At 36.2% G+C, this 23040-nt stretch overlaps 1 protein-coding gene across 4 annotated transcripts in view; it reads left to right on the top strand.

Annotated features, from left to right (window-relative positions):
• PCGF3 (polycomb group ring finger 3) overlaps positions 1-17191 on the top strand; it is a 90194-nt gene extending 73003 nt beyond the window's left edge. For all 4 annotated transcript variants that reach the window (XM_051966503.1, XM_051966504.1, XM_051966501.1 and 1 more), the window contains 3 exons: positions 5459-5596; positions 8421-8501; positions 10212-17191. In XM_051966503.1, coding sequence (XP_051822463.1) covers positions 5459-5596; positions 8421-8501; positions 10212-10259 — 267 coding nt within the window. In that variant the 3' untranslated portion in view covers positions 10260-17191. The remainder of the gene's footprint in view (positions 1-5458; positions 5597-8420; positions 8502-10211) is intronic.
• Positions 17192-23040: the final 5849 nt, after the last annotated feature.

Here is a 23040-nt window from a genome sequence, read left to right as displayed (position 1 = left end):
TGGCCAGCCAGCCTCGCTGTGGTTAGCCAGATGGACTCTTGGTCACTTTCCTTTTGTGAGAGAGTTGGGGTACTGTGCTTGTGGAATGGTATTTATACTATTAGACACGATCAATGTTAGCAGTTTTGTTGTTTGTTGCAAAGGAAGGCTCTCTGAGTGGGGATATGGGAGAGGAAGTGCGTAGATTGAAAAATGAATTTGGCATAAAAAAGCCTATAAATTTTTCTTAAAATGGACTTTTGTTCTGGGGAGAAGTTTGTGGTCATTACAAGAGCTATGCAAGTTCCTCCTATTATTCAGTTCCTGGACTCGGCACAATCACAAACCCTGAGATGTTTTACTCGATGGACCAACTCAACCACAGATACGATTTGGACAGTAAGCATTCTTCAGCGTTTTCATTTGTCCACGGTCACAATTCGGCCGAGTTCTCTTGTTAAGAGGCTGTGCAATATTTCTGGGCTTGCCCTCTGTATTGTGTCTGCCATTAACTTATATTCTACCTGCTGCTGCTGGTGTGGCCTGACCCTAAGCCCACCTGCTGCCTTTCCTCTGGGACCCTCAGTTGCTTGTGTGTGCTTTCAGTGCACTCCTTTTAGCTTGCTTTGTCCAGATTGTACCAGGTCCTGTCATGAGAATTTGAAAAAGAATTTCTTTGAACATGTTTCTCCATTTTATGTTATACTTGATACTAATGACTCAAGTCATTGAATGAAGTTATTATTTCTTGATATAATTTTCAAGGAATATTTTCTAATTTGGGGCATCTTTTTACTTTAAACCAGTACTTGAATCATATTTTTTTGTTAAGTCAGTGAATAACACAATGGGATTTTGTATTCTTTATCATATTCAGTTAAGTATGAGACAATAAAATGTTCTACTGTAGAATATAGTTAGCAAAAGCTTGCCTGTTCCCTCATTTTTTAATCAAGTCTGTCTCAGTATTCTAAGTTATTTTTCATAAAAATTTTGTACAAATAGAACAGAAGGCACACACAGATCAAATCAGCCTTTTTTACATAACAATAAGATAATAAATTTTTGTGAAGCTTTTGTTCTCTCCTTTTTGAGGTACCTTGAAATTGATATCATAACACCCTCAGCAAGTATGGCCCTCCCAGCAGTAAGCTTTTTGGGTATGCTTTGATGAACTAGCTATTCTTCCTTTATTTTCTTTATTAATATTACTATTTTCTTATATGCATCAAAATTTATGCTTTCTAAATGTTGTGGCTTTAAGGTCACTTTGTAGTGAAAATGATTTGTTTATAAAAATGCTTTATATCTATTTTGCATTTTTTAAAAATTTACATTTTAAGCTTTTAAGTTTTTAGTTTTATCGATACATGGTCAAGATGATTATATTTAGTTTCTCACCAAACTTTTTGCCTAAAGCTGTTTGCCCCAATAGCGGTTTGCTATTTTATGAGTCAGTGCTTCTTATAAGCTTGAACCATCCTCCTTCAATGTATAATTTAGTCTATTCTGTAAATGAGCATCACCCTTAGTGACTTTATCTTTGCTTTGCAAGAAGAACAGGGTGATTTTTTAGGTCTTTTGTTTGTTTTATCAATTTATTGACATTGATTTTTTTTTTTTTTTTAAGGAAATGCTAAATGTCTAGGTCATTATCTGTTGTTTATCCAGTCCACATTTTGAGGCATCAGTAATTTGTTTAAATGGATTATGCATTGCCTCAGTTTTGCCATATCTTCATCCTCTTTTTATCCTTTTAAATTTTTTGATACTAATTTTGTTGTGATTGAATTGATAGCCTGACTTTATACAGACAAATGACTTTGAAATAATTCACATCAGGAACTAAGATTAAAATATCTTTTCAAGTGTTATGGTTAGCATGGCAATATCAGTAACAATGAAATTCTCAAAACAATACCACTAGTCTGTTAGTGATGCTTTCTCCATTACACTTTACTGAGTAGAAAATAGATTGATATAAACAAGTGTGAACAATGCGGTATATCTGTGAACTTTTAGGAAAAATCTACAGTTGGTAGACTAGTGTATCAGAAATGGACTTATTCTCTGTAAAAAGGAAAATAGAGATTTAGCAGCCCATGGTACAGAAGTAGGAAAACCACAAAAACAGATTTGATATGATTTATAGCTTTAAACACTGTTTATTAAGGGCATTTACTCAAAATTACCTCCTAGCACTCTTCACCCATTCTCCTTTGTGAATTAACATCAGCATAATACATACCATATATTTTGAAATGTAATGTAAATCTACATTATATAGAGTTTAAACTGAATTTTTCTCCCTGGTCACAACACTTAGGCCTGGAGATCCCCTCTCCCCTCCATTCCTGTTTTTACTCATGACTGAAAGCAAATATTTTTTGAAAAGAGAGCTAAGAATAGTCAATTAATTTATGCTGTCGGAAGTATAACCCAGAGAGAGTTGAAAAGGGATACTTAGAGATCATTTACAAGATAACCAATTTAGAGATTGTCATTTGACAAATAAGGAAATGAATCCACAAGGAGTCAGTAGAACCCAAAGCCACTGAAAACATCACCCTGTATCAGCTTTTTTGTTTCTCTGTCTCTGTGTTTGTGTGCTTGGATGAAACATAACTAAACCAAGGCTGCTTCACTCAACCTGTCTCATGAACAACAAACAGACCAAATTCCAAGTTATTATTAATTTCTATCCAGTAATAAGGCAGAAGATTGAAGATCTCTTAAGATTTCAGAAATGAATTCCTAAAGCCCTGAGCTCATTCTTTTTAATGTATAGTACTAAACATCATTATGGGAGATGTAAGTATTTTTTAATTTTTTTTTAAATTGCTTAATTTTTATTTCTTAATTATTTATTTATTTTGATAACTTTTTATTGACAGAACCCATGCCAGGGTAATTTTTTACAGCATTATCCCTTGCATTCACTTCTGTTCCGATTCTTCCACCCCTTCCCCCAGATGGCAAGCAGTTCTTTACATGTTAAATAGGTTACAGTATATCCTAGATACAATATATGTGTGTAGAACCTAACAGTTCTCTTGTTGCACAGGGAGAATTGAATTCAGAAGGTATAAATAACCCGGGAAGAAAAACAAAAATGCAAGCAGTTTGTATTCATTTCCCAGTGTTCTTTCTTTGGGCGTAGAATTGCTTAATTTTTAAAAAATATAATGCCAAAATGGTGGGGGGGGAAGACTGTTTTGCATTTTGAAATCACTTCCTGAAGGAGCGCAGTTTGAGAAAGCACTGTTATTGTCCCTTTCAGCTTGAGTGTTTAGAAAAATGTGACAGAAGTCAAAGTAGCTCAGTACACACATTCATAATCACCTATCTCATAGTGCTAGAATGCATTTACTCATAATTGTGGAAGGATCATAAGGCAGAGGAAGTGTAGTACAGTAGGAAGAGCACCAGATTCAGACTTAGAGGTTCAGGCTTCAAGCCCCCCAGCTCAACCATTTATTACTATATAAATTATTTCTTTTATTTGTAATCTCAGAGCATCAGACTTTGGGTTCCTTTCAGTTCTAAGCCTGTGATGTTGGGATCCTCTCCCATGCAGTAGCACTTAGAGAAGCTGATAGGAAACCTCTAGATGTACAAGTGGATAAACCTTGTCAGATTCCATTAAAAGTTAGTCACAAAGATGGTGAACAACTTCCAATTTGGAAAATTACATATATATCTATCTCACAAGATGGACTTACTTTTATATGAGGGGATTATACACACATAGAAGTGTTTTGCGTTTTGTCCCATTTAAATAATGTTTAGCAACCATTGAATGTGCCACAGTATGTTCTCTAACTCGTTTATACATTTTCTTTTTGTATACCCTCCATCCCATTCTAGTAGAAGAAATTCTGTTAAATAATTGTACCTCCTCCTCATGGTGCCTCTTTTTACTGATGCTCCTTAAAATTTTATCCTGACACTTATTACACATAAAGATTAGATTCTGACCTCCTACCTATGAAACCCCATCAGGTGTTAATTTACCCATATCACATCTCATGTCTTTCAGCTTAACATAGGTTCATTAATTCGTTATTCAGTACTCATTAGGGCACTACTTTTTCAAGGCTCTACAAGATACCAGGGAAACAAAATGGACCTGTTTTTTCTGTCATCCTAAAGATCTTTCCTTAGCTTTATGAAGTGAAGGGCAGGGGGTGGGGGGAGGGAGAGAACCAAATATCCTTTCATATTTTAGCTCTTGAAGCCATCCTCCTCTCACCTGTTGGTAGGTTTCCTCTTGTTGCATTTTGCCCAGAATATTATTTCTTTTAGCCCAACCTGAAGTTAGCCAGGTGAGAGAAAACACAGGGCAGCCAAAATAACGAAGTTTTGGAGCGTTTAATACTGGCCAGGACTGAGCCCCTAACACCAAGACATGAGGGGCCAGTAATGAGTGGTTTCAGGGCTACATATTTATAGAAAGAAGAAAGACATCAAAATGTTTTTGACAGATTTGTCATAATAAAAGGAATTTCTATTCTAAACAGGAGGCAAAAGTTATCACTTTAAGGGTGTCATTCCCAGACAGCAATAAGCAGTATTTCTTTAAGTTTATCAAGTTGTCGAAGTCTTTCAGGACAGCACATCTGGGGGTGTAAAAATCTACATTAGGGCGTGAAGAACTAGTAATAAACTTCTAACTACAAAGATTCAAGATTATGTTTCTCATGGTCCCATTTGGGATGCTTTTCTTCAAACCCAGTTGATTAATTCTGATTCCAGAATCATCTTCATTTTTTCCCTCTTGGTTACTTATTAGCTAACATTTTTCTAAATGAGTATTGAGAAAGAGTATATGTTGAATATAATTTAACTTAGTACTGTATCTGTAGAGGAAATTAGAGTAACCATCTGAGGAATCACACAATTATTTTTGCCAGAGAAGGGACACATTGAAACATATAAAAAAAAACTTTTGTAGTTGATCTACCTAGTGTAATTGTATGGGGCCCACTCAGAATTTCCATTCCTTGGCCAACATGCACATACTAGATAGATAATGCTGTATATTCTGTTGTTTTTTTCATGTTTCAGTCTCTTTAGTAAATTCAAAGTACAAACTTGGACTGAGACAACAGGAAGCAGGTTTAACTTGTATTTTCCCGTGGCTATTCCCTTTTGGTTCCTTTGGTGTAGTGATTGTAACTCAGGGAAGGATTGTGCTTTAGTATGAATTGGTGAAATACGAGCAAACAGGAAAGTGTTGGATTTTGTTTTTCTGGTTGACAGCCAAATCTCAAGTGCACTAAATGAATAGACACAAAATCACCACAGATGGAGTTACTTTGCTTCAGTAATAAGGTAAAGGACAGTTGTAGTGTTCATGGATATCAGAGTTCTTTGGTGTAATTTCATTTATAGATAGCTCAGAAAAGCATTTCCAGGGAGAGCCCAGTGGAATTCCTTTTAATGAGCTCTGCCAACATGTGTGCACTTTCTCTTGAAGGTAAGCATCTGCCTGGAATGCAATAGCAGCAAATTACGTGGATTGAAACGAAAATGGATCCGCTGCTCAGCACAGGCAACAGTCTTGCATCTAAAGAAGTTCATTGCCAAAAAACTTAATCTTTCATCTTTCAATGAGGTAAAATGGGAAATTAAGTAAATGACAACACTTGTAAATGCAGATACTTTTTAGAAACAACTTTTTCTTATTTTGTTACAAGTTTCAACTACAAAATTTTAAAACAATGTAAAATAGCTTTGCATACATCTTGCCATTATAACAGGGAATATACACTGGCATTATAACTGCTCCCAACATTGCAGTTATTGGTATGGGACTGGCCTCAGTACATGTGCAAGTACTTTTCAGCAAGAAGCATCTTGAAATAAGGCAGTAGATAAGAAGTAAATACTAATTGTCTAAGAACTACATGTTTATAAAGAAGCTTTATCTTAAATTCACTGAACTTGAATATATTTTATAGTTAAATGTTATATAGTAAACTATTCTTCCCTTCCCTCCAATTTTTTTCCTTTGTTTTTTTTAATTTTAAGACTCATAACAACTTATTCTGAACAAGAGCTAATTGGGACAAAAAGGATAGAGCAGTTAGAAAGGATGAAAAGATAATTGGGTGTTTTGGCAAGGTGTTTAATATAGATCCTTTAAAAGTTCAGCAAAACTGAATTGGGCTTGAAACCCACCAACCCCCTTCCTCTGTGAACTGCATAATGAGTAACAAAAGTATACTAAATACTTGTCATAAAGCATTGAAGTTACAGTGGTGATAGTTCTGAGAACCATGTATGTAATGAGTGATTGAAGATTATCTTGGGTATTTAGCCTAGGAAAAAAATCAGACTGAAAGTAGAAGTGTTGAGGGTGGGTATAATCACCAATGTAAAATATTGGGAAAACTGCTATGTGGAAGGATTAGATTTATCATGGGAGAGTCAAAGTAAGACCAAATGAGTGAAAATTATCTGAGAATCCTATTCTATTTAGTTCACTCTTCGGAAGATCTTTCTAACAACTAGAGCTAGCTAATAGCTAATAAATGAGCTTCCTGAGCAAATTGTAAACTCTCTATCACTGGAAGTACAATCAAAAGCTACATTGGTGAGAGATGCAAGTTGGACTACTAGGAGCCTATCAATCTAGAATTGAAATCATTTAGAAGATAATTGTGAGGTTCTCTGCTCAATGTTACAATGGGTAAACTGAGATGTTGAGATTTTTCCACCCAAAATTTCAGAGATAATTGACATCTCTTCAGCTTATCATTAAATAATCTGTACTTTAAAAAATACACACATACAAGATAAAAATTTCTTTCCTGAAACTCTTATGTGCATCATCAGATAGCATGACAGACTCGATTGTGTGTGTTTGTGTGTGGTTTTTTTTTAATATTTGGGGAGATTCTTAAAGCACCCTTTGCAATCCAAGTACCCCGAATTTCTCAGGTTGCTATTTCCTTACATAGGTAAAGCATTGAATAATTTTTTTTCTTTAATATTTTTACTTACCTACCTCACAGGGTTGTTGTGAGGAAAGCACTTTGCAGACCTTAAAGTGTTATATAAATGTGAGTTACTATTATGTTATTATTTTCTTAACATAGAATGTTACAGCATAGTGTAGTGAAAAAAATATTTATTGCACATTAAGAAACCTGGATTCTAGTCCTGGTTCTAACACTAACTTGTACTAATGTGATTTTGGATAAATCAGTTCCTTTTTCAATGTCTGTTTTTTTCATTTACAAGATGAGATATTTGAATTAACTCTTAACATCCCTTTCAACTCATCTATGACTGTGGCTCTGTGATTTTACTTAGGTTATTTGGAAGTTTATTTGGTTTATATACAAAGCCTTGTTTATATACAAAGGCCTTGTTTCTGAGAGGAAATCAAAAGCATCCTGAGTTGATGAAAAGGAAGCAGGGAGTAAAGGAAATTTATCAGGAAGAATGATGAACTTAAAGAGGCCCTTGGGGAAAGCTAGAATATGGTACCCTCCCAGAAAGCATATCTTGTAAGAGAAGCAGCCATTAATAATGTTGAATATCCACCAAATACAGAACACTATGGGGCTTAGCAAAAAGACAGCATGGGAAAAATGGAAAACAGAGTCTTTGCTGTGTGAAAGAGATTTGGGTTTACTAACAACAATTTAAATATATTCTTTGGATCTTTCTGCTTTCCTGTTCCCTCTAAGTAATACGAAGAGACATTTTACATGTAGCTCAATTTTCCCTTACATCTATAAAATAGCTGCATATGATGCTTAGGAGGGGAGAGTTCAAGGAAAATACATATAAGGTTTCATCATTCCCATAAATACTATTAGTGACCGCTCTTAAGTGTTAGGGAGATGATAGGAATGGAAACCCTCCTCACCATACAGAAATGACCCTTTTCTCTGTGGTGTCCATGGAGTGCATCAAGAGCCAGCCTGTCAGGATCACCAGAGGTCAAGATCTGCTTCAGATCCAGACTTCCTCTGTGACTCTGGAGAGCCCCGCCCGTCTCGGGCATCTTCCCTCCAGCCCCCACCCAGTGCTCATCTCTGGCGGGCAACAGACAGCCACCTGCAGCCCCTTCTGCACTTAAGTCACAGGTCTAGACTGGCCGCAGAGAAGCTTGCGACCCAGTTGTCCAGGCCTGTCTCTAGGCATTAGGACAGAACCCACACTTGCTTTGCTTTACCCTTTTAAAAGAAGGTTGCAATCACCTGATGATGGAGACATGAAATCATGATGTCTCACAAATTATATGATGGAGAAGCCTCAGCATCTCAGTGTTTTGAAGAGTGTTCTTTAGAGTCCACTAACAAAAGTTTTTGTCATTGATAGTTTTAGTCTAACTTATTACAATAGGTAGTAATGTGTGTTCGTTGACTGGTGTGTTTTGTTATTTACTCCACCCTAAATTAAAGTATTTCTTCCTCTTCTATTAGCTGGATATATTATGCAATGAAGAAATTCTTGGCAAGGACCACACACTCAAGTTTGTAGTTGTTACTAGATGGAGATTTAAGGTATGGCCCGGTTGTTTTGTAACAAGGTGTTTTAATAGTTTCTTCTATGAATAATAGTCATGTGTGTTTATGTAGTCCTTTCCTCTCAGGGATTAAGATTGTCTGCAAGTATTAGAATGATGATTTGAATATACATAAAGGGTCACTTTAAAATAGGAGATTTCACAGCAGCCTTTTAGGTGGTTTTCAAAAACCATTATCCATACTTTCCTTGAGCCCCCAAATTAGTGCTGTTAGATTGGGGACTTGAAAGAGAATTAGTCAAGGGGCTAATTACAAGGTAAATTGATAACAGATCTTACATCTAGCCCCTTCTCTTTCTTTTCATCCTGGTTGGCTGAGTGAACATTAGGAATATGCTTAGAAAGGACAGATAAGAGTTGTAAAAGCTTGGGATTCCCACCGTGAAGGAATGAGTTTTTTTGCAATATGGTACCTCATCATTTTTGAGGACAGAATTCTCTAGTGAGGGAATTGAAGGGTTCTGATAATTTCTATTTTTGGAGTATTACAAGTTGTAACTGGCAAGGGTATGTTATCCCATGGATCATCAAAGGTTAGTCAACGTTAGCTCTGTTTATTGCAGAGATTTAGAGCTTAGGAAAAGGGTCCCCGTGTGTGGTAGTCCAGAAGTATTCTGGGGTGTAATTACCACCATTGTGGCAAGGTGTACAAAGAACTGCTCTGAGGGACAATTAGGAATAGCTGCCGGATACATCAGTGGTCAGAAAATTACATCTACTTCCCTTGGACCAATTTGTTTTCAGGAATCTTAGACCCAGAGCAAAACACTTAGCAGTAAAGATTCCTGATTGAGTAGCTAAACTCCTCTGCCTCCGACTACCTCTGTAGGAGCTATGAACATTTGAGGGGCACATCCATTCCTCCCCTTTTACATAAGAACCCCTCCACCCTTCTAAACCTCAGCCAGGGGACAAGTTTGTACCTCATTGACTCACAAGCCAGTTGTCCTTAGAAGCTTCTCCTGGAAAATGAAGTAAAAAGAGGGGCACAGCCTTCCTACACCGAGCCCCTCACTTTTCCACTTCCACCTCATGCAGACAGCCATTGTCACTGCTTCCTAGAATCAATTATATCACTGTCATCTCCTCGAGGAGTTAGGGGGAAAGTATAGGAAGCTGCCAGGTGTAGCTTGGGTCACCCTAAAAATAGTGGAGCAAGAGGGTAGAGAGAAGGAGCTCTTGAGACTGGTGGTGTCTTGAAGTCTGGCTGCCCTCCTGGTGAGTCTGGGCAGAGGGCAGGATGGACTCCACCCCTCAGGAACGCAAGACGAGTCAGCATGATCTGCAGCAGCCGGTGGATGGACCAGGGCTCAGATTCTGGTTTTGCCATTTACTCCCCTGTGATCTTGGGCAAGTAATTTCACCTTCAGCCTCAGTTTCTTTATTTATAAAAGGAGTGTTAGATGGGAAGATGAGGTTCCTTCCCACTCTCAGCCTGGGATCTCCCCAGTCCACAGGAAATATGTGGTGAAGGGACAGCTTTATAGGGTTTCACAACTGCAGGGAATCAAGAATGCATATGTCTGCTTAGCCCCAGATTCGATACTTTATGGCCAAAGCATTTTTAAGCAGAACCCTTTAGTCTGTTCTTTCATTATATAGCAAATAGCTACTTTTATTTTGTGTTTTTGTTCTGTTCTCTTTCTCCATTAATAACCTAGCTATTTGGGGGGGTTTGTTTTTACAGAAAGCACCTCTCCTGCTACATTACAGACCCAAAATGGACTTGCTGTAAGAGACCTTTAGTGTCCTTTGGGACAGAGTTTTTTGCAGAGACTATCACCAAGCACCTTCTCAGTGCATCACTTAACTCACATCACATGACCCAGTAGAATTGTTCTGGAGGACCAGTGATCTCACAGCACACCATACTTCAGAATCTTTCTTCTGGGTGACGTGGGAACCCGATTTCTGAAAGAGAATATTTATACCTTTTGTACGAAAAAAGAATTCACAACTCAACAAGACACTACCAGCACTAAGTTTACAGATTATGAAAACACTTCACAGTTTTATGTAGCTGAATAGCATTCGTCTCTTTGCTGCGATTTCACAAGACAGATTAATAAATGTAATAGTGATATAAATGTCACTTTCCTGACACCAAATTACTTTTGCTTGCTTACCATGTCTTGAAAAGTGGAATTAATTTCAGTATATTTTATGAATTTGATTTCATGGTTTCCTCAATATTTTGGCTTTCATCCAGTCCTTCCAAAGCCACTGCAAATCCCTTTTGGTGGTGATTGACTGTATTTATGTTGCCTTTAACTTCCTGAAGACTTAGAAGATTTTTATTAAAATTTTATTTAATAGCATATCAATAGGGAATTCCATTAATTTTATAATTTAATCATGGCATTAAAGTTTCCATATTAAATAAAAGGAAGATAATAGTTCCCCCAATTTGCCTCTATATTTTACTATATAGCATAAAATATCATCAGATCACTTAACAAAATACTCACAAGTGCTTAATATGTTACTTGAACTTATTTTAAGGTAGACGTGTCATACGGAGTTAGAGCTTGCAGAAATCTATTCTTATTTGGGAGGTAACTTTTGTTTTAAAAATGTATCACTAGTCATGAAGACAGTGCAATAGAAATTTTTTCATTCTTAGAGCTGAGTGTTATATATTGCTTTTAGTAGTTTTAACAGTGGCTTACAGAAAAATTCTAATTTTTCTTTAATAATTTCTATGAAAAAATTATGTAATGTGTTGATATCCATTATTGTCCACTTGTCCTTCCCACCCCCCTTCATTTCATATAATGCTTTAGCAATCCAGAGACATGATGGCATTCTTTTTGTTATTTAGGGGCCTGATTTAATTGATAGTGTTTGAGTAGTGACTACAAAGTTGAGGAGTTAAAGCTTCATTGAGGTCTTAGCTTGAGTTAGTAGCTATCAGGCTGGAAAAAAGCAAAAACAAAAAAACACCTCCTGAAGGCTGTACCTAGCTACACAAAGGGGAAGTAGAGAAATGAGGCAATTTCTGTTCATTTTAGGCCAAATGAGGCCCAAATTTTAATTTGATTTGCCCACATAATTGCCTGGGTTCTTTGCTTTGTCTTGTATGCAGGTATGCCCAGCCTATGTTCTCTAAGGTAAATGTTAAGTCTAGAATGATTTCTGCAAGCTACACATTATAACTGCTGACTGGTATAGAAAGAGGTGAAAAAGGACGCAGAATGAATCCTAATTATTCTTGACCAATAGAAGTTGTTTTTTTACTTGTTAAGCTGAAAATGCCAGTCAGCACATGGTTTTGTTAAACCCTTTCTTCTCCAAAATGTGGGTATCTTTGACTTTATACAGAATAGTATCCCCTATTTGCCAACACACATTGTTCTTTGAGACAGTGATTGGGAGTGTGATTAATTAAGAATGAAAATGGAGCTATTTACTGAAGTAATCTATGCCGAAATTACCAAATGAGCCCCCCAGATGCAGTTTTGGACACTCCCCTTGCTCCTTGCTCCCCATTTCTGTTGTATTATGAACTGGAGAAATCCAAATTTAAAATGAACCATTAATGCCATCATCTGCAGAGAACCTGGAGAGCTCGTCCGGTTCACCCTTCTCACTCAGTAGTAGCAGGCTGAGGCTGGATCCAAGGAGAGCCTGTTTTCCTCGGATGTTTGGTCTAGCAAGTGTCATTGGCAGTGCTGGCACTTGGGAAACTGTAGCTCCCTTGCCATTTATTTCTTTGCTGGCTGAGTTCCTGATTTCATTATTGAAGGTAATATAATTGGACTCCTTCATATGCCTTTTTTTTCCTTCCCATTTCACATTTTATATGCATGAAATGGAAGGAATTAATAGTTAATGCAACTTCATTCTTAGCTACAAGAACAGCTAATTAAATTAATTCAATGCATTTGACCATAAATAAGGCAATTAAAAACCTAAACACAAAAGTATTAATTCAGACTATTTAAAATCAACTTCTTTATATAAACTAGTTAAATTCACTTGTACAGTTTGAATTGTTGACTTACCCAAGTTCATAGCCTGATACCCCATCCAAATCAGATTTACCATGTGAGGGTTTAATGATTAGATATGTGTATATATAATAAATGTTACCTGTCTACCTCAAAGTACATAATCTGCTGAAGCATTCTGCAAGACGAGAAATTACTGCAATGCAATTTTAAGCAAAACATTTAAAACTTGGGTAGTTTCCTGTGTGATGAAACTGAGAAAGGATTAAACAGTATCAACATGCAAATTCAGATTAAAAAGAATTCACAGTCAGTTGTAACTTGGCCTCATAACAATCTGCATTATACATACATATTTGTAAGTTTGTAACTATCTTTAAAATCACTTGAATTTGCTATGGTGCTATGTCAATATGTTTAAATATAGGTAATCTATGTATAGATATGTAGGTAATATATGGAAGCCAGTATTAACATCTCTAACTGGTTATTGATTATTAATTATTGTGTTTAACTCTGCTTTTGTAAGTGTGTTAACCCGATAAAACCTCAGTGGCAAAAGTACCTATTTTTCTAAAATTGCATCATGTCAAAATCTCTTCGCAACAGGACTATTTTCCCTGGGGAGTTTTCTGCTCCATTTGGCTTAGCTTATTGTACCTTTCTATAGCGAGAGGAGCTGTGCCTAAGTAAATGTCACCGGCAGAGGGAAGCCTCAAAGTCAAATTCGACTTCCCTTCTGAGGATTTTCAAAAAACATTTCATTCAAGGAGGAATTGGTTAAAATGTGCATTTTTTTCCCCCCAGAATGAAAGCCAGGCTCACTTTGTTTGGATAATCATTCTGATTTGTTCAGTACTTTCATACTGGTGGAGTTACTGTGAAGTAGTTTTCACCACTATTTAGCTGGTTAAACAGTTGCAGCTCAATTATCTTGTTGAATTATCTTCAGCAGCAGTGAGACAGATTCCCCAGGCATTAGTCTCACTAGATAGAGTTTTCGTTGAAAATAGAGAATTCAAATAGAATATATAATATTGAATTTAAGATTTGGGGGGTTTAAAAAAAAAAAAGAAGAAAACTTAACTTTATAAAATTATTTATTCTATTTTAAGCCTTCTATCATAATTTACCATCCAAATATTTTGTTTTCCGTGGTCCAGCTTTATTTACGGGCATATAAAATGAAATTGTGAGATGTTTTACAAGCTTCTTTTTACCTTGAGTAGCTTTTGATTTGTATGTTTTTGTTTATATGGATGAAGAGCATGACTTCTGCTTCTGTGCAATAGGTTCAAATGTGCATTTATTAGACCTATGTTGAAATGGCAATGTAGCATCTACTCACTGCTGAACTGAAAGGTAATTAATTGTAGGTGGGATTTTAAAAGTTTGTACATCCAGCTACTTGGGTTTTTTTTTCCCACATTTTATTTCTTTTCTAATTGTAAGAATGACCTTTTGAGATTAAAATTGTGTGTATGTTGTGTGCACGTGTGTGTGCTTGTGTGCACACACACGCGCATGTGTGAAAGAACTACCTGTCAGCAATATTTAAAAAATAAATGATTGGGCAAGAAACCTTAATGTGAAGTGTGGACGCGTTCTACAAGACTGGCCACCTGTCTGACATTGCTTTGTGCCATTGTTATGTCTGGTATCTGTGTACCATCCAACCTGGGAATATTTGTCTTATTGGTTGTGCAATTGTACACAATGCTACAACCTCTGGGGATATGGGACCATGTAAAATATCAGACTGTAGGATGATGGTGCTATTTTTTCCAGTAGGCAATGAGTCTTTGAAAGCTTATCTGGCTCTTGTCTTTATAACAACATAATTAGTCTTTGGAAATTCATTGGATTTTTTTCTAATGGAACTTAAATATAATTGTATTTTACAATAATTTGAAATTTACCATTGAACTAAATGCTATATAGGATCAAGCCAACCAGTTTATACATCAACATATATGAATATTTGATAAATTTATACTTAAAGTATTTTAAAAGAAACTTAATGCAGACAGCTAAACTGTATATTTTACAGAAAAAAAAAATTCCACATTTCTGTATTTCCTCAGGTAACCACATAGTTCCACCACCTCACAGGTGTGACCTTAACATAATTAATGTTTCTTTGATTTAAAGGAAATTGGGAGTCAAGATTTGCAAATCTTCATCCAAATTATGCTTAGATCTTTATATTTAATTTTTTTCCTATTCTATTTATTAAACACAAAGTTTAGAGAGCGAGAGCACTGAATTATTTAGACATAAGATTGGCGTGGACTTTTAGTTTGTTTTGGTAAATTCTCATCTCTGAAAAGATTAAGGTTTAAAAAAAAAGTTGTGGGGAATAACATTTTATTTGTGCTATCATTACATTTAATTCTTTCAATATATAAGCTTACGTTTGAAGAATGAGCTAAAAGTTGAATTTAGCTTAATATGTATGTAGAGCATTGGTGTTAAATGAATATCCCAATAACATATTTGGGCGAAAAAAGAAAGGAGTTTCTCAGATGAGACAGATTTAGAGTTAGAAGACAATAGACATTGCAACCACTAAGCCTTTAACATCATTGTGTGGTGAAAGAAAGACCTGAAACAATTGCAGTATAGAGAAATGAGACTATAGATCTTTTTTGACTGTTTCATTTGAAAGTTTACATTTTTTATGCTTTGTGTTGCTGTGTAATTTTTGTACTCTTGGTGGCTAGTTTTTTGTCTAAAAATCTTTTTGGAATAGTGCTTAATGTTTTGATTTTATGATAGTGAAGCTTGTATTCAGTGTTTTGCCAATTAATATTATATGCTTGTAATAAAAGCAAAAGAAAAAGCTCACTAAATTTCTGTCAGGCTGGAACTTTATTATCCAAAATTTGTATTATAAAAATAATTTCCTAGTATAATACAGTGGTAATATGAAAATGCTTTTAGCAACCAGTATAAACTATTCCCAGAGCCCTTGTCCTTTAGTTCAGTCAGCATTTAATATATCTTCCACACCTCTGTGATCACACATCTCAGCCCGTTTGTCAGTCTTAAGTATCATTGCTGCTCACTCTTACCATTGACATTTTAAAATCTGAAACATCATTTCAGTTAGCCAAATGTTTGTGCCAAATGCTTGGCAGAAATTGTACATGAAGTGACAAATATTGTTCATCTGTTACATGGAAAAAAGAGTAGAATTTGGATGCTTTGGTCTTTGGTTTATATACACCACTGAAAATAAATTCTCAAAAACAGTAATGGTAGCATTTCTAATTGCTCTTGTGAATATGCTGACCTATTTTGTCACCTGCACTGAACAAAGGAGAAAAAAAATACTTAGACCAGATCTTTAATTTTCAAAGCTTAACAAATAATAAAACAATATTGTTTGCTTCGGCAGAAAATTGCAAAATAATAAAGTTAGTGGCAAGGGAGAATATAATGGCTAGTTACGCCTTCCTCATTCAAGGTTTAGGGCCATTAACCAGTGTTAAAAGTAGACGGCCATATTTTTAAGCCAATTCCTTGATGCTATCATTTGGCTGATTTGGCAAATTCTTTGCTAGTTCTTAAAGTTATCAAGATTTATATCTGGAATTCTGTGTAAAAGAATTTTGACGTTCTAGAATATAGTAAACTACAAAGCAGATGTTATGCTGGGTGTGTTTCTTTGCAGTATCTGCATATAGCAATGTAAATTTTCAAAAATATATCACTTTTGCTGCTTTTCTTCATATTGGGAGATTCAAAAGAACTTATTTTCTGCTACTGAGTTGCTATTGTAAAATAAAATGGTCACCGCTGTGGTCTTATGCCTTTAGACAGTCTGTTCCCCTCCCTCAACACACATACATAGATAACATCTACTAAATATTAATGCTGATTATGTGTAAAGAGAGAATGAATCTGTTGTTAGACATTTGCCTTTTATTGCTCAAGATGATGATGGAAACAGAGATGGCCCTGAAAAGATTTTTTTGTTAAAGGACACAACTTAAAAGATAGCAACATTCTACAATATTGCATTCTTCTATTCCCCATATTTTTGTTTTGCAGTCATTAAATTATTGTTCTCCCCTATAGACCAATGCATTTTTGTATGTAGCAAGCTTTTTGTTTGTCCGGCATAATTCTCTGTGTGTGTGTATAAGATAGTTAATTGTACATATAAAATAGAACTTAATATAAGAGTACATATTCACAGAATATAACATCTACCCATGGTAAAAGCCTGGTATTGGTGTCAATTCTGAACCTGTATATGCTGACACTGTAAGGAGGGTCATCTCTCTGTCCCTGTCTCTGACTCTCTCTCACTCCATACTCTTACAGCTAAGATCCATGATGGCATTTGTTGCCATCCATTTGGCTTGCTGATTCTCGAGGGAAATTATTGAACTCTATTTCAGTGTCCTTAACATTGACGTTAAGGAGAGCATCTATCAACAGCTCAGTTTACTATTGGACCATTGATATTGGGCTGTGACCAGAATCATCAGTGTAGACATGTACAAATCTGATTGGTAGACATTAGCTACACCCTCCACACAACACAAATATACATACGTTATGCATGTGTCATGTATTGAAGTATAAACTATGCCATACAAGTCACATAACTTCTTTGTTGCTGGGATGATCAGCTTAAACCCTTTTGCCTATGACCTACAAGCCATTTCCTCAGCAAAAAATAAAATAAAATGTACCTTTAATAATCCATATTTGTTGGCAGTTTTTTTCCATGTCTATATGGCACGAAATCTGCTCAGGTTTATATTAGAAATGATATGCTTATATACCTCACTAAAGGAAGGGATAAAGGAACCACCCTCAGCAATTGTTGTGATTGTGACCTTTGAAATGCCCAGTTCAGAAAAACAAAAATACAAAAAAATGTTTTATGAGTTTCATGTTTTGTATTGCTTTGTGTGTAATATATAATGTGGCAATTTAATTGTTTCAGGCTTTAATTTGGACATAAAATAAATTCTTTAACCATTACATTTTATTCCTATGATTTTTATGCTGGTTACAAAGTGCAAAAAAGTCTGAATTTGATTTTGGTGTCAAATCATAGAATCATTGCTGCTTTAAAAAATGTGAATGAACTTAGTTTCTTTAGGAAAAATTGCTTTCTTTGTAGCTATTTAGCAAGAAAGAAAAGAATCCACCTACTATTGAGGAAGAACTGAAGACTATGGAAAATTTTTATTTAGACTTTAATTGGGAAGAAATCTTTTAAGGGGTCTTGGTCAGGCACAAAATTTTAATAACTGAAATAGTTATTAAGCATCTTCTCTGTGTGAGACACTATGCTGAACACCAGGAGATTTGATTTAATGCCAAAAGCATTTATTAAGTGTTAGGCACTGGAGGATAATCAGGACATTTTGTTATTCATCAAGGTAAAACTGTACAGCTCTGGTGAATTTGATTATTTGGAAATGGATACAAAGGTGAATGTAAAAGCAGCTTGCCACAAGAATCTTATAGTCTAGTGAGGGAGGTGAGTGGTCCATCAAGTGGGCTAGAATTATAATACAAATTAAATCTTGATATTTTGAGGAGAGAAGCTAGGGTATTTGTTTTAAAGGGGGAGAGAACAGTTCCTTTTAGGGCAAAATCTCTACGAAGAAATGGAGAAGAGCCTGGTAGAGACGGGTCAAAGGTAGGGGATAGCAAGAGTAAAAATGAGGTAGCAACAAATTTAGGGTAGAAAGACTAAAAATTGCGGGGCATTGAATGTCAGGTTAAGGAAATTAGCCTTTATCAGATAGGTAGTTGGGAAAGTGTCTGTAGCTTTTCAGAAGAAAGATTACTTTGGCAATGGAGTGTAATGAGGTTCTGAAAATTAAGTAAATTGCTTGTTGCATCATTGCCAAATTATAGGAACTAGGGAATGGTATGATAGTCATATTGCTAATCTTTTAGCTACCCAGAAAAATGTTATATTTCATAGTCCAAAAGATTTCAAAGAAAGCGCATATAGGGTGCCCCTTTGGACTTAAAGAAAAGGCTCTAGACACACTTGCTATTGACAGGTAGTGCAACAGTATTTGTAGGAGAGTCTTCAATATTTTAAATGTCCCTTGTGTGTTTACTACTATACCAGTAGACAAATAGAAAATTTGCAGAAATAATTGCATGTAATAAGTGCTTAGTAGATGTTTGTTTGAACTGAATTACATGATAACTGCTTGCATTACTGTGTAGCACATTGCAGTTTCCAGAGCACTTTCTCCTGAGTACCCCAGTGATGTAGGTGAAGAGACCAATTGGTAATTGATATTGGCAAGTTTAATTTAATTCAAATTTTCCTCCATTATAAGAAAATGACCTTATTTGGATCTTCTTAGATTTATAGCATTTAAAGAGAAATTCTACTTTTTCATTTCAGAGAGTATTCTATCCATCTTCTACAATGATTTTTCCAAGTTTAACCAACTGATTTCAGAAAAAAGTCAGAATTAAATCTGTCACTGTTATAGAGCAATCATTGACACTTTGAATACCCACAGAGAATGGATGGAAGTAATTAACAGTCATTGTCTAATATGTAGCAAAAAAAAAAAAATCAATTGGGAAGGAGTATACAAGTAGCTAGAGAGGAATAAGGGAAAGCTTTATGAAGAAAAAGTGGTACTTGAACTGCATCTTAAAAGAAAAAGAATTTCGTGGGGCCAAGGTAAAGAGGGAATGCATTGTAGACATGGGGGAAGGTGTACTTAAAGATCTGGTGATGGGAGATGGAGAACTTTGTAGAAACATTATATTTGATCTTAGTGACAATATAGAGCCACTGGAATTTATTGAGTAGGAAGAATGATGTAAGCCTAGCACTTAAGGAAAAGCACCTTGCAGGTATAGGGGGACCATTGCAATAGTCCAGGTAAGAGGTGGTGAGGGCCTGAAGTTGGTGGCTATGTGAGTAGAAAAGATGTAAGAGATTTTGCAGAAATAGAAATGGCAAGATTTGGAAACCAATTGACTATATGCAGAGGAGAGAAACAGAATTTTAAGGAGGCGTATAGGAACTGATGAAACTGAATGGTCAAGTCTTCAGAAATAGGGAAATTTAAAAGGGGAGAAATACAGGAAAACACCATTTTGGACGCGTTTGAAATATCCTCAGGGTGCCTAGTTTAAAATATCTAATGGGCACTTAGTCAAGATTGAAGTTCATGACAGACACTGAGGCTAGTTGTAATAAATCTATATGTTGTCTGCATGAGTGGTTATAAATCCATGGGAGCTGCTGAAGTCATCAAAAGGGTAGAGAGAGAAGACGGCCCAAGACAAGACACAGGATATAGATTTGAGTGTCTCATCTAGTAACTCCTGGTATCTTCACATTCTAGATTCTGAAATCTGTCAGCAATTTCAGAGTTGAATAGCTTCAATAATCAAGTAGTTTTGTTGTCTCAGTTTAGGACAGTTGGTCATCTTGTCATTCATTGTTTCAGAAGTATCAGTGGCTAATAGAAACATTTAAAAAAATATGCTGAAGCATGTATCAAGGAGGCAGTATGATAAAACTCCAGACTGAGTTTCTAAGCCATTAGCTATCTAGTAAGCAAATCAAGTTATATTTTGGGACTTCAGTTTCTTTTCTATGTTAAGTAAGATTTCATCTAGATCATTTTAAACTCCTTTTTAGCTCAAAAATTATATAATTCTGTATAGTACTTAGTGCTTGAATATAGATTCTCTAGTTTTGTTTTTGTTTTTGTTTCCAATTCAAGTACTAAAGTATCATATTCAAGGCATTATATTCTAGACTCTGTGGACACAGTAATAGTCCCTTGCTTTAGAGATCTTACATTATACTATAAGTACTTTTCTAAGAACCTAGAGTGAAACCCAGTTATAGGCTCTGTGAAAATTGCTGAGTTCCTAAGTCTAGCTGAGGTTACAGCTGAGCTGATAACATGGAGATTTTTTTGTTTGTTTTTTGAGGGGAGAAGGGAAGAGTGACACAAAAATTAGGAGAGGACAGCGTCAGATCAGGGTAAACCAAAACCACATACAGTGCAGGGAAGAATCACAAAAGGAGTAAGGCGAATATGTAAGGGATAGAATTGACTTTGGAATTGACTTGTGCCCTTGCTTAAAGTTAGAGATTACGCTAATATTTGTGCACACCCCAGTGATGGAGGATAAAAAGGGACATAGCAATTGGCCAATAAATAACTGGAACTTGTCTCTGCTATATCCTGTGCTTAACACTATGCCTGGTTCATAGGAGGCACTTAATGGAATTTTGACTGTAACATTGACAGGGATACTGAGTTGAAATGGTTAACTCCATTTGACTGACCACTGGCATGATTCTCTAGTCTGAACTTGGATTTGGCTCTCAAGGCTCTACTTGTGAGTACTGTCATAGTTCCCCAGTTTTCCAATAACCTTCTATGAAAAACGTCAAGTTTTTCCATAATCATAAGAAACTCAAAAGTTTTGCAAAGTGTATTAGATATATGATCTCATTGGATCCTCCCAACAATCCCATGAGGTGGGTAATACAGGTGCTTTCATCTGCATTTACAGATGAGGAAACAGATGGGGAGGGGGGGGAAGGAAGAGAGGCAGGCAGACATGCAGGCAGATGTCAGGAAATGAGAATTGACTTCTGGTAAGAGGCAAGCCTTGAAGGAAGCTAGAGATTCTGTGAAGGTGTTGGTGAGGAAGGAGTGCATTCCAGGCAAGGAGAACTGCATGTGCAAAGACTTGGAGACGAGGGCTCCAATGTCTCATGGGGAGAGTATCTAGCAAAAAGTTTGACTTGCATGAATTTCCCAGGACAGGAGCTGTAGAGTTGCTTCCCATGATCCTTTAGGTTGTAAAAGCCTCCAATTTGGAATGATAAGCCATCCTCCTAATCATGTAGCAGCTCTTTGTGTTCTGAACTTCAGGCTTTGTATATCCTGAACTTAACTTCAGGATATACAAAGTATTTTCCACATTTTATAGTTAGCCACCAGATAGGTCATCATATAAGGTCCTACTGACAATATCCAGTAACAGATGATTTTTTAAAAGGGGAACTCCTGTTAACAACAGTGATTTATCTTAACGCCATGGTCCATATGTGTACTTACAGAATTGGTCTCACAGGGAGGAAAGCTTTTCTTTGTCTTTCCTCATTGTTGATTTTCCAAATATCTATCTACTTCATAAAATGCTTATTCATAATGTTTCCTATAGCTGTTTTAACAAATTTTTAAAATAGCTAACATTTGGAAATGCGGGCTTATTTAGAAAGAACTTCAATTTATTTTCGAAAATTGCATTTTAGGCCTATTTGCATATGTCTTTATTTGTTTTTCTAGCTTACAGGTAGGGATTCAAAGGGCATTTGACAAATACATTGAGGTCACACGCTACCCTGCTATAGCACAAACCTATATCCTATGACTTCCAACTGCTAGAAACAGAAGAGGGTAGGAAGGGTTCAAAAAGGATGCATTTATCATCGAAATAATGAAAAGGCATTATTGTCACCCCTCCCTTTTACCCCCTCAAGGTTATTTGATTTATTTAATCTGTGCCTAAAATTTCAGGTAGCTTATAGTTCACCCTGGTGCATAAGAACTTTTATCCCAGGACACACAAAATGATGCAAAAAAAAAAAAAAATACACAGAAAGCCACTGCATTTATACAATTTAGCTACATCATTTGGTAGCAATAATAATAGTAATAATAATAATGGAATTAAAGGTTGGGTTGTTTAGATGTACATAAACAGACTTTCCAGAGTTGCAAGGTTCTATTGAAAGGAATGTTAAGCTCCCCAAGGACAGGCACCCTATCCTATTTGTCTTTTGTACCCCCAACATCTACAAAGTGCCTGTACAGTGCTTGGCATTTATAAATGCTTGTTAACTGATGAGGTCTCATCAACTCTCCTTTTTTGTCAACACGTTAGCTCTGCAATCATAAACAAGGCCTTATTTGGGAGCACCAGTTCAGGAACCTGGCCTTTCCTTGCTTTTGTGAGCGGGAAAGGCCCATGCAGCAGCAGCTTGCTCCTGGCCTCCCAGAAAAGCCCATGCTTTCCTCACTGTGGTAGCAGCACAGGTTTTTGCATGCACTCCACGGCTGTTTCCACTGATGCTGCAGAGTGGGGTGTGGATTAAATCATATTCTCTAGGAGAGTGTTGCTCTTCATTTTAATACTCTCAGGCACTCTTCAGAATTAAAGGCTCTGAGCAGCAAATTACTTCTACAGGAATTGGTTGGGGTGTAATCTAAGACAAGAAAAAGAACTCAATTCCAGCCAGTCCCAAAGCTGTCACTGCACATCCTAGCTCCATGTTGCCCGGCTTAGTAGGATATACTGGGTTTAATCCTCTTCAGTCATACCCTCATTTGCTGCCCTCCTCCGTGAGGAAATATGAGCAGGTGGGATCAGAGTAGAAATGTAAGACTAGTAACTTATTTGGTACAGCATGTCATTGTGCTGCTGAGCTGCCCTGGTTCTCCCCGGCCCCTTGCCCTTCCTCTTGCTTTAGATGAGGGGAAGATGCTTTGAACATATGTCTGTTCCACCTGCAGGGTGCTCCTG

This window comes from Antechinus flavipes, chromosome 6 (assembly GCF_016432865.1).
Source record: "Antechinus flavipes isolate AdamAnt ecotype Samford, QLD, Australia chromosome 6, AdamAnt_v2, whole genome shotgun sequence".
NCBI classification, from domain to species: Eukaryota; Metazoa; Chordata; class Mammalia; order Dasyuromorphia; family Dasyuridae; genus Antechinus; species Antechinus flavipes.
The sequence above is the reverse complement of the archived record's forward strand: the minus strand, read 5'-3'. Positions and strand labels throughout refer to the sequence as shown.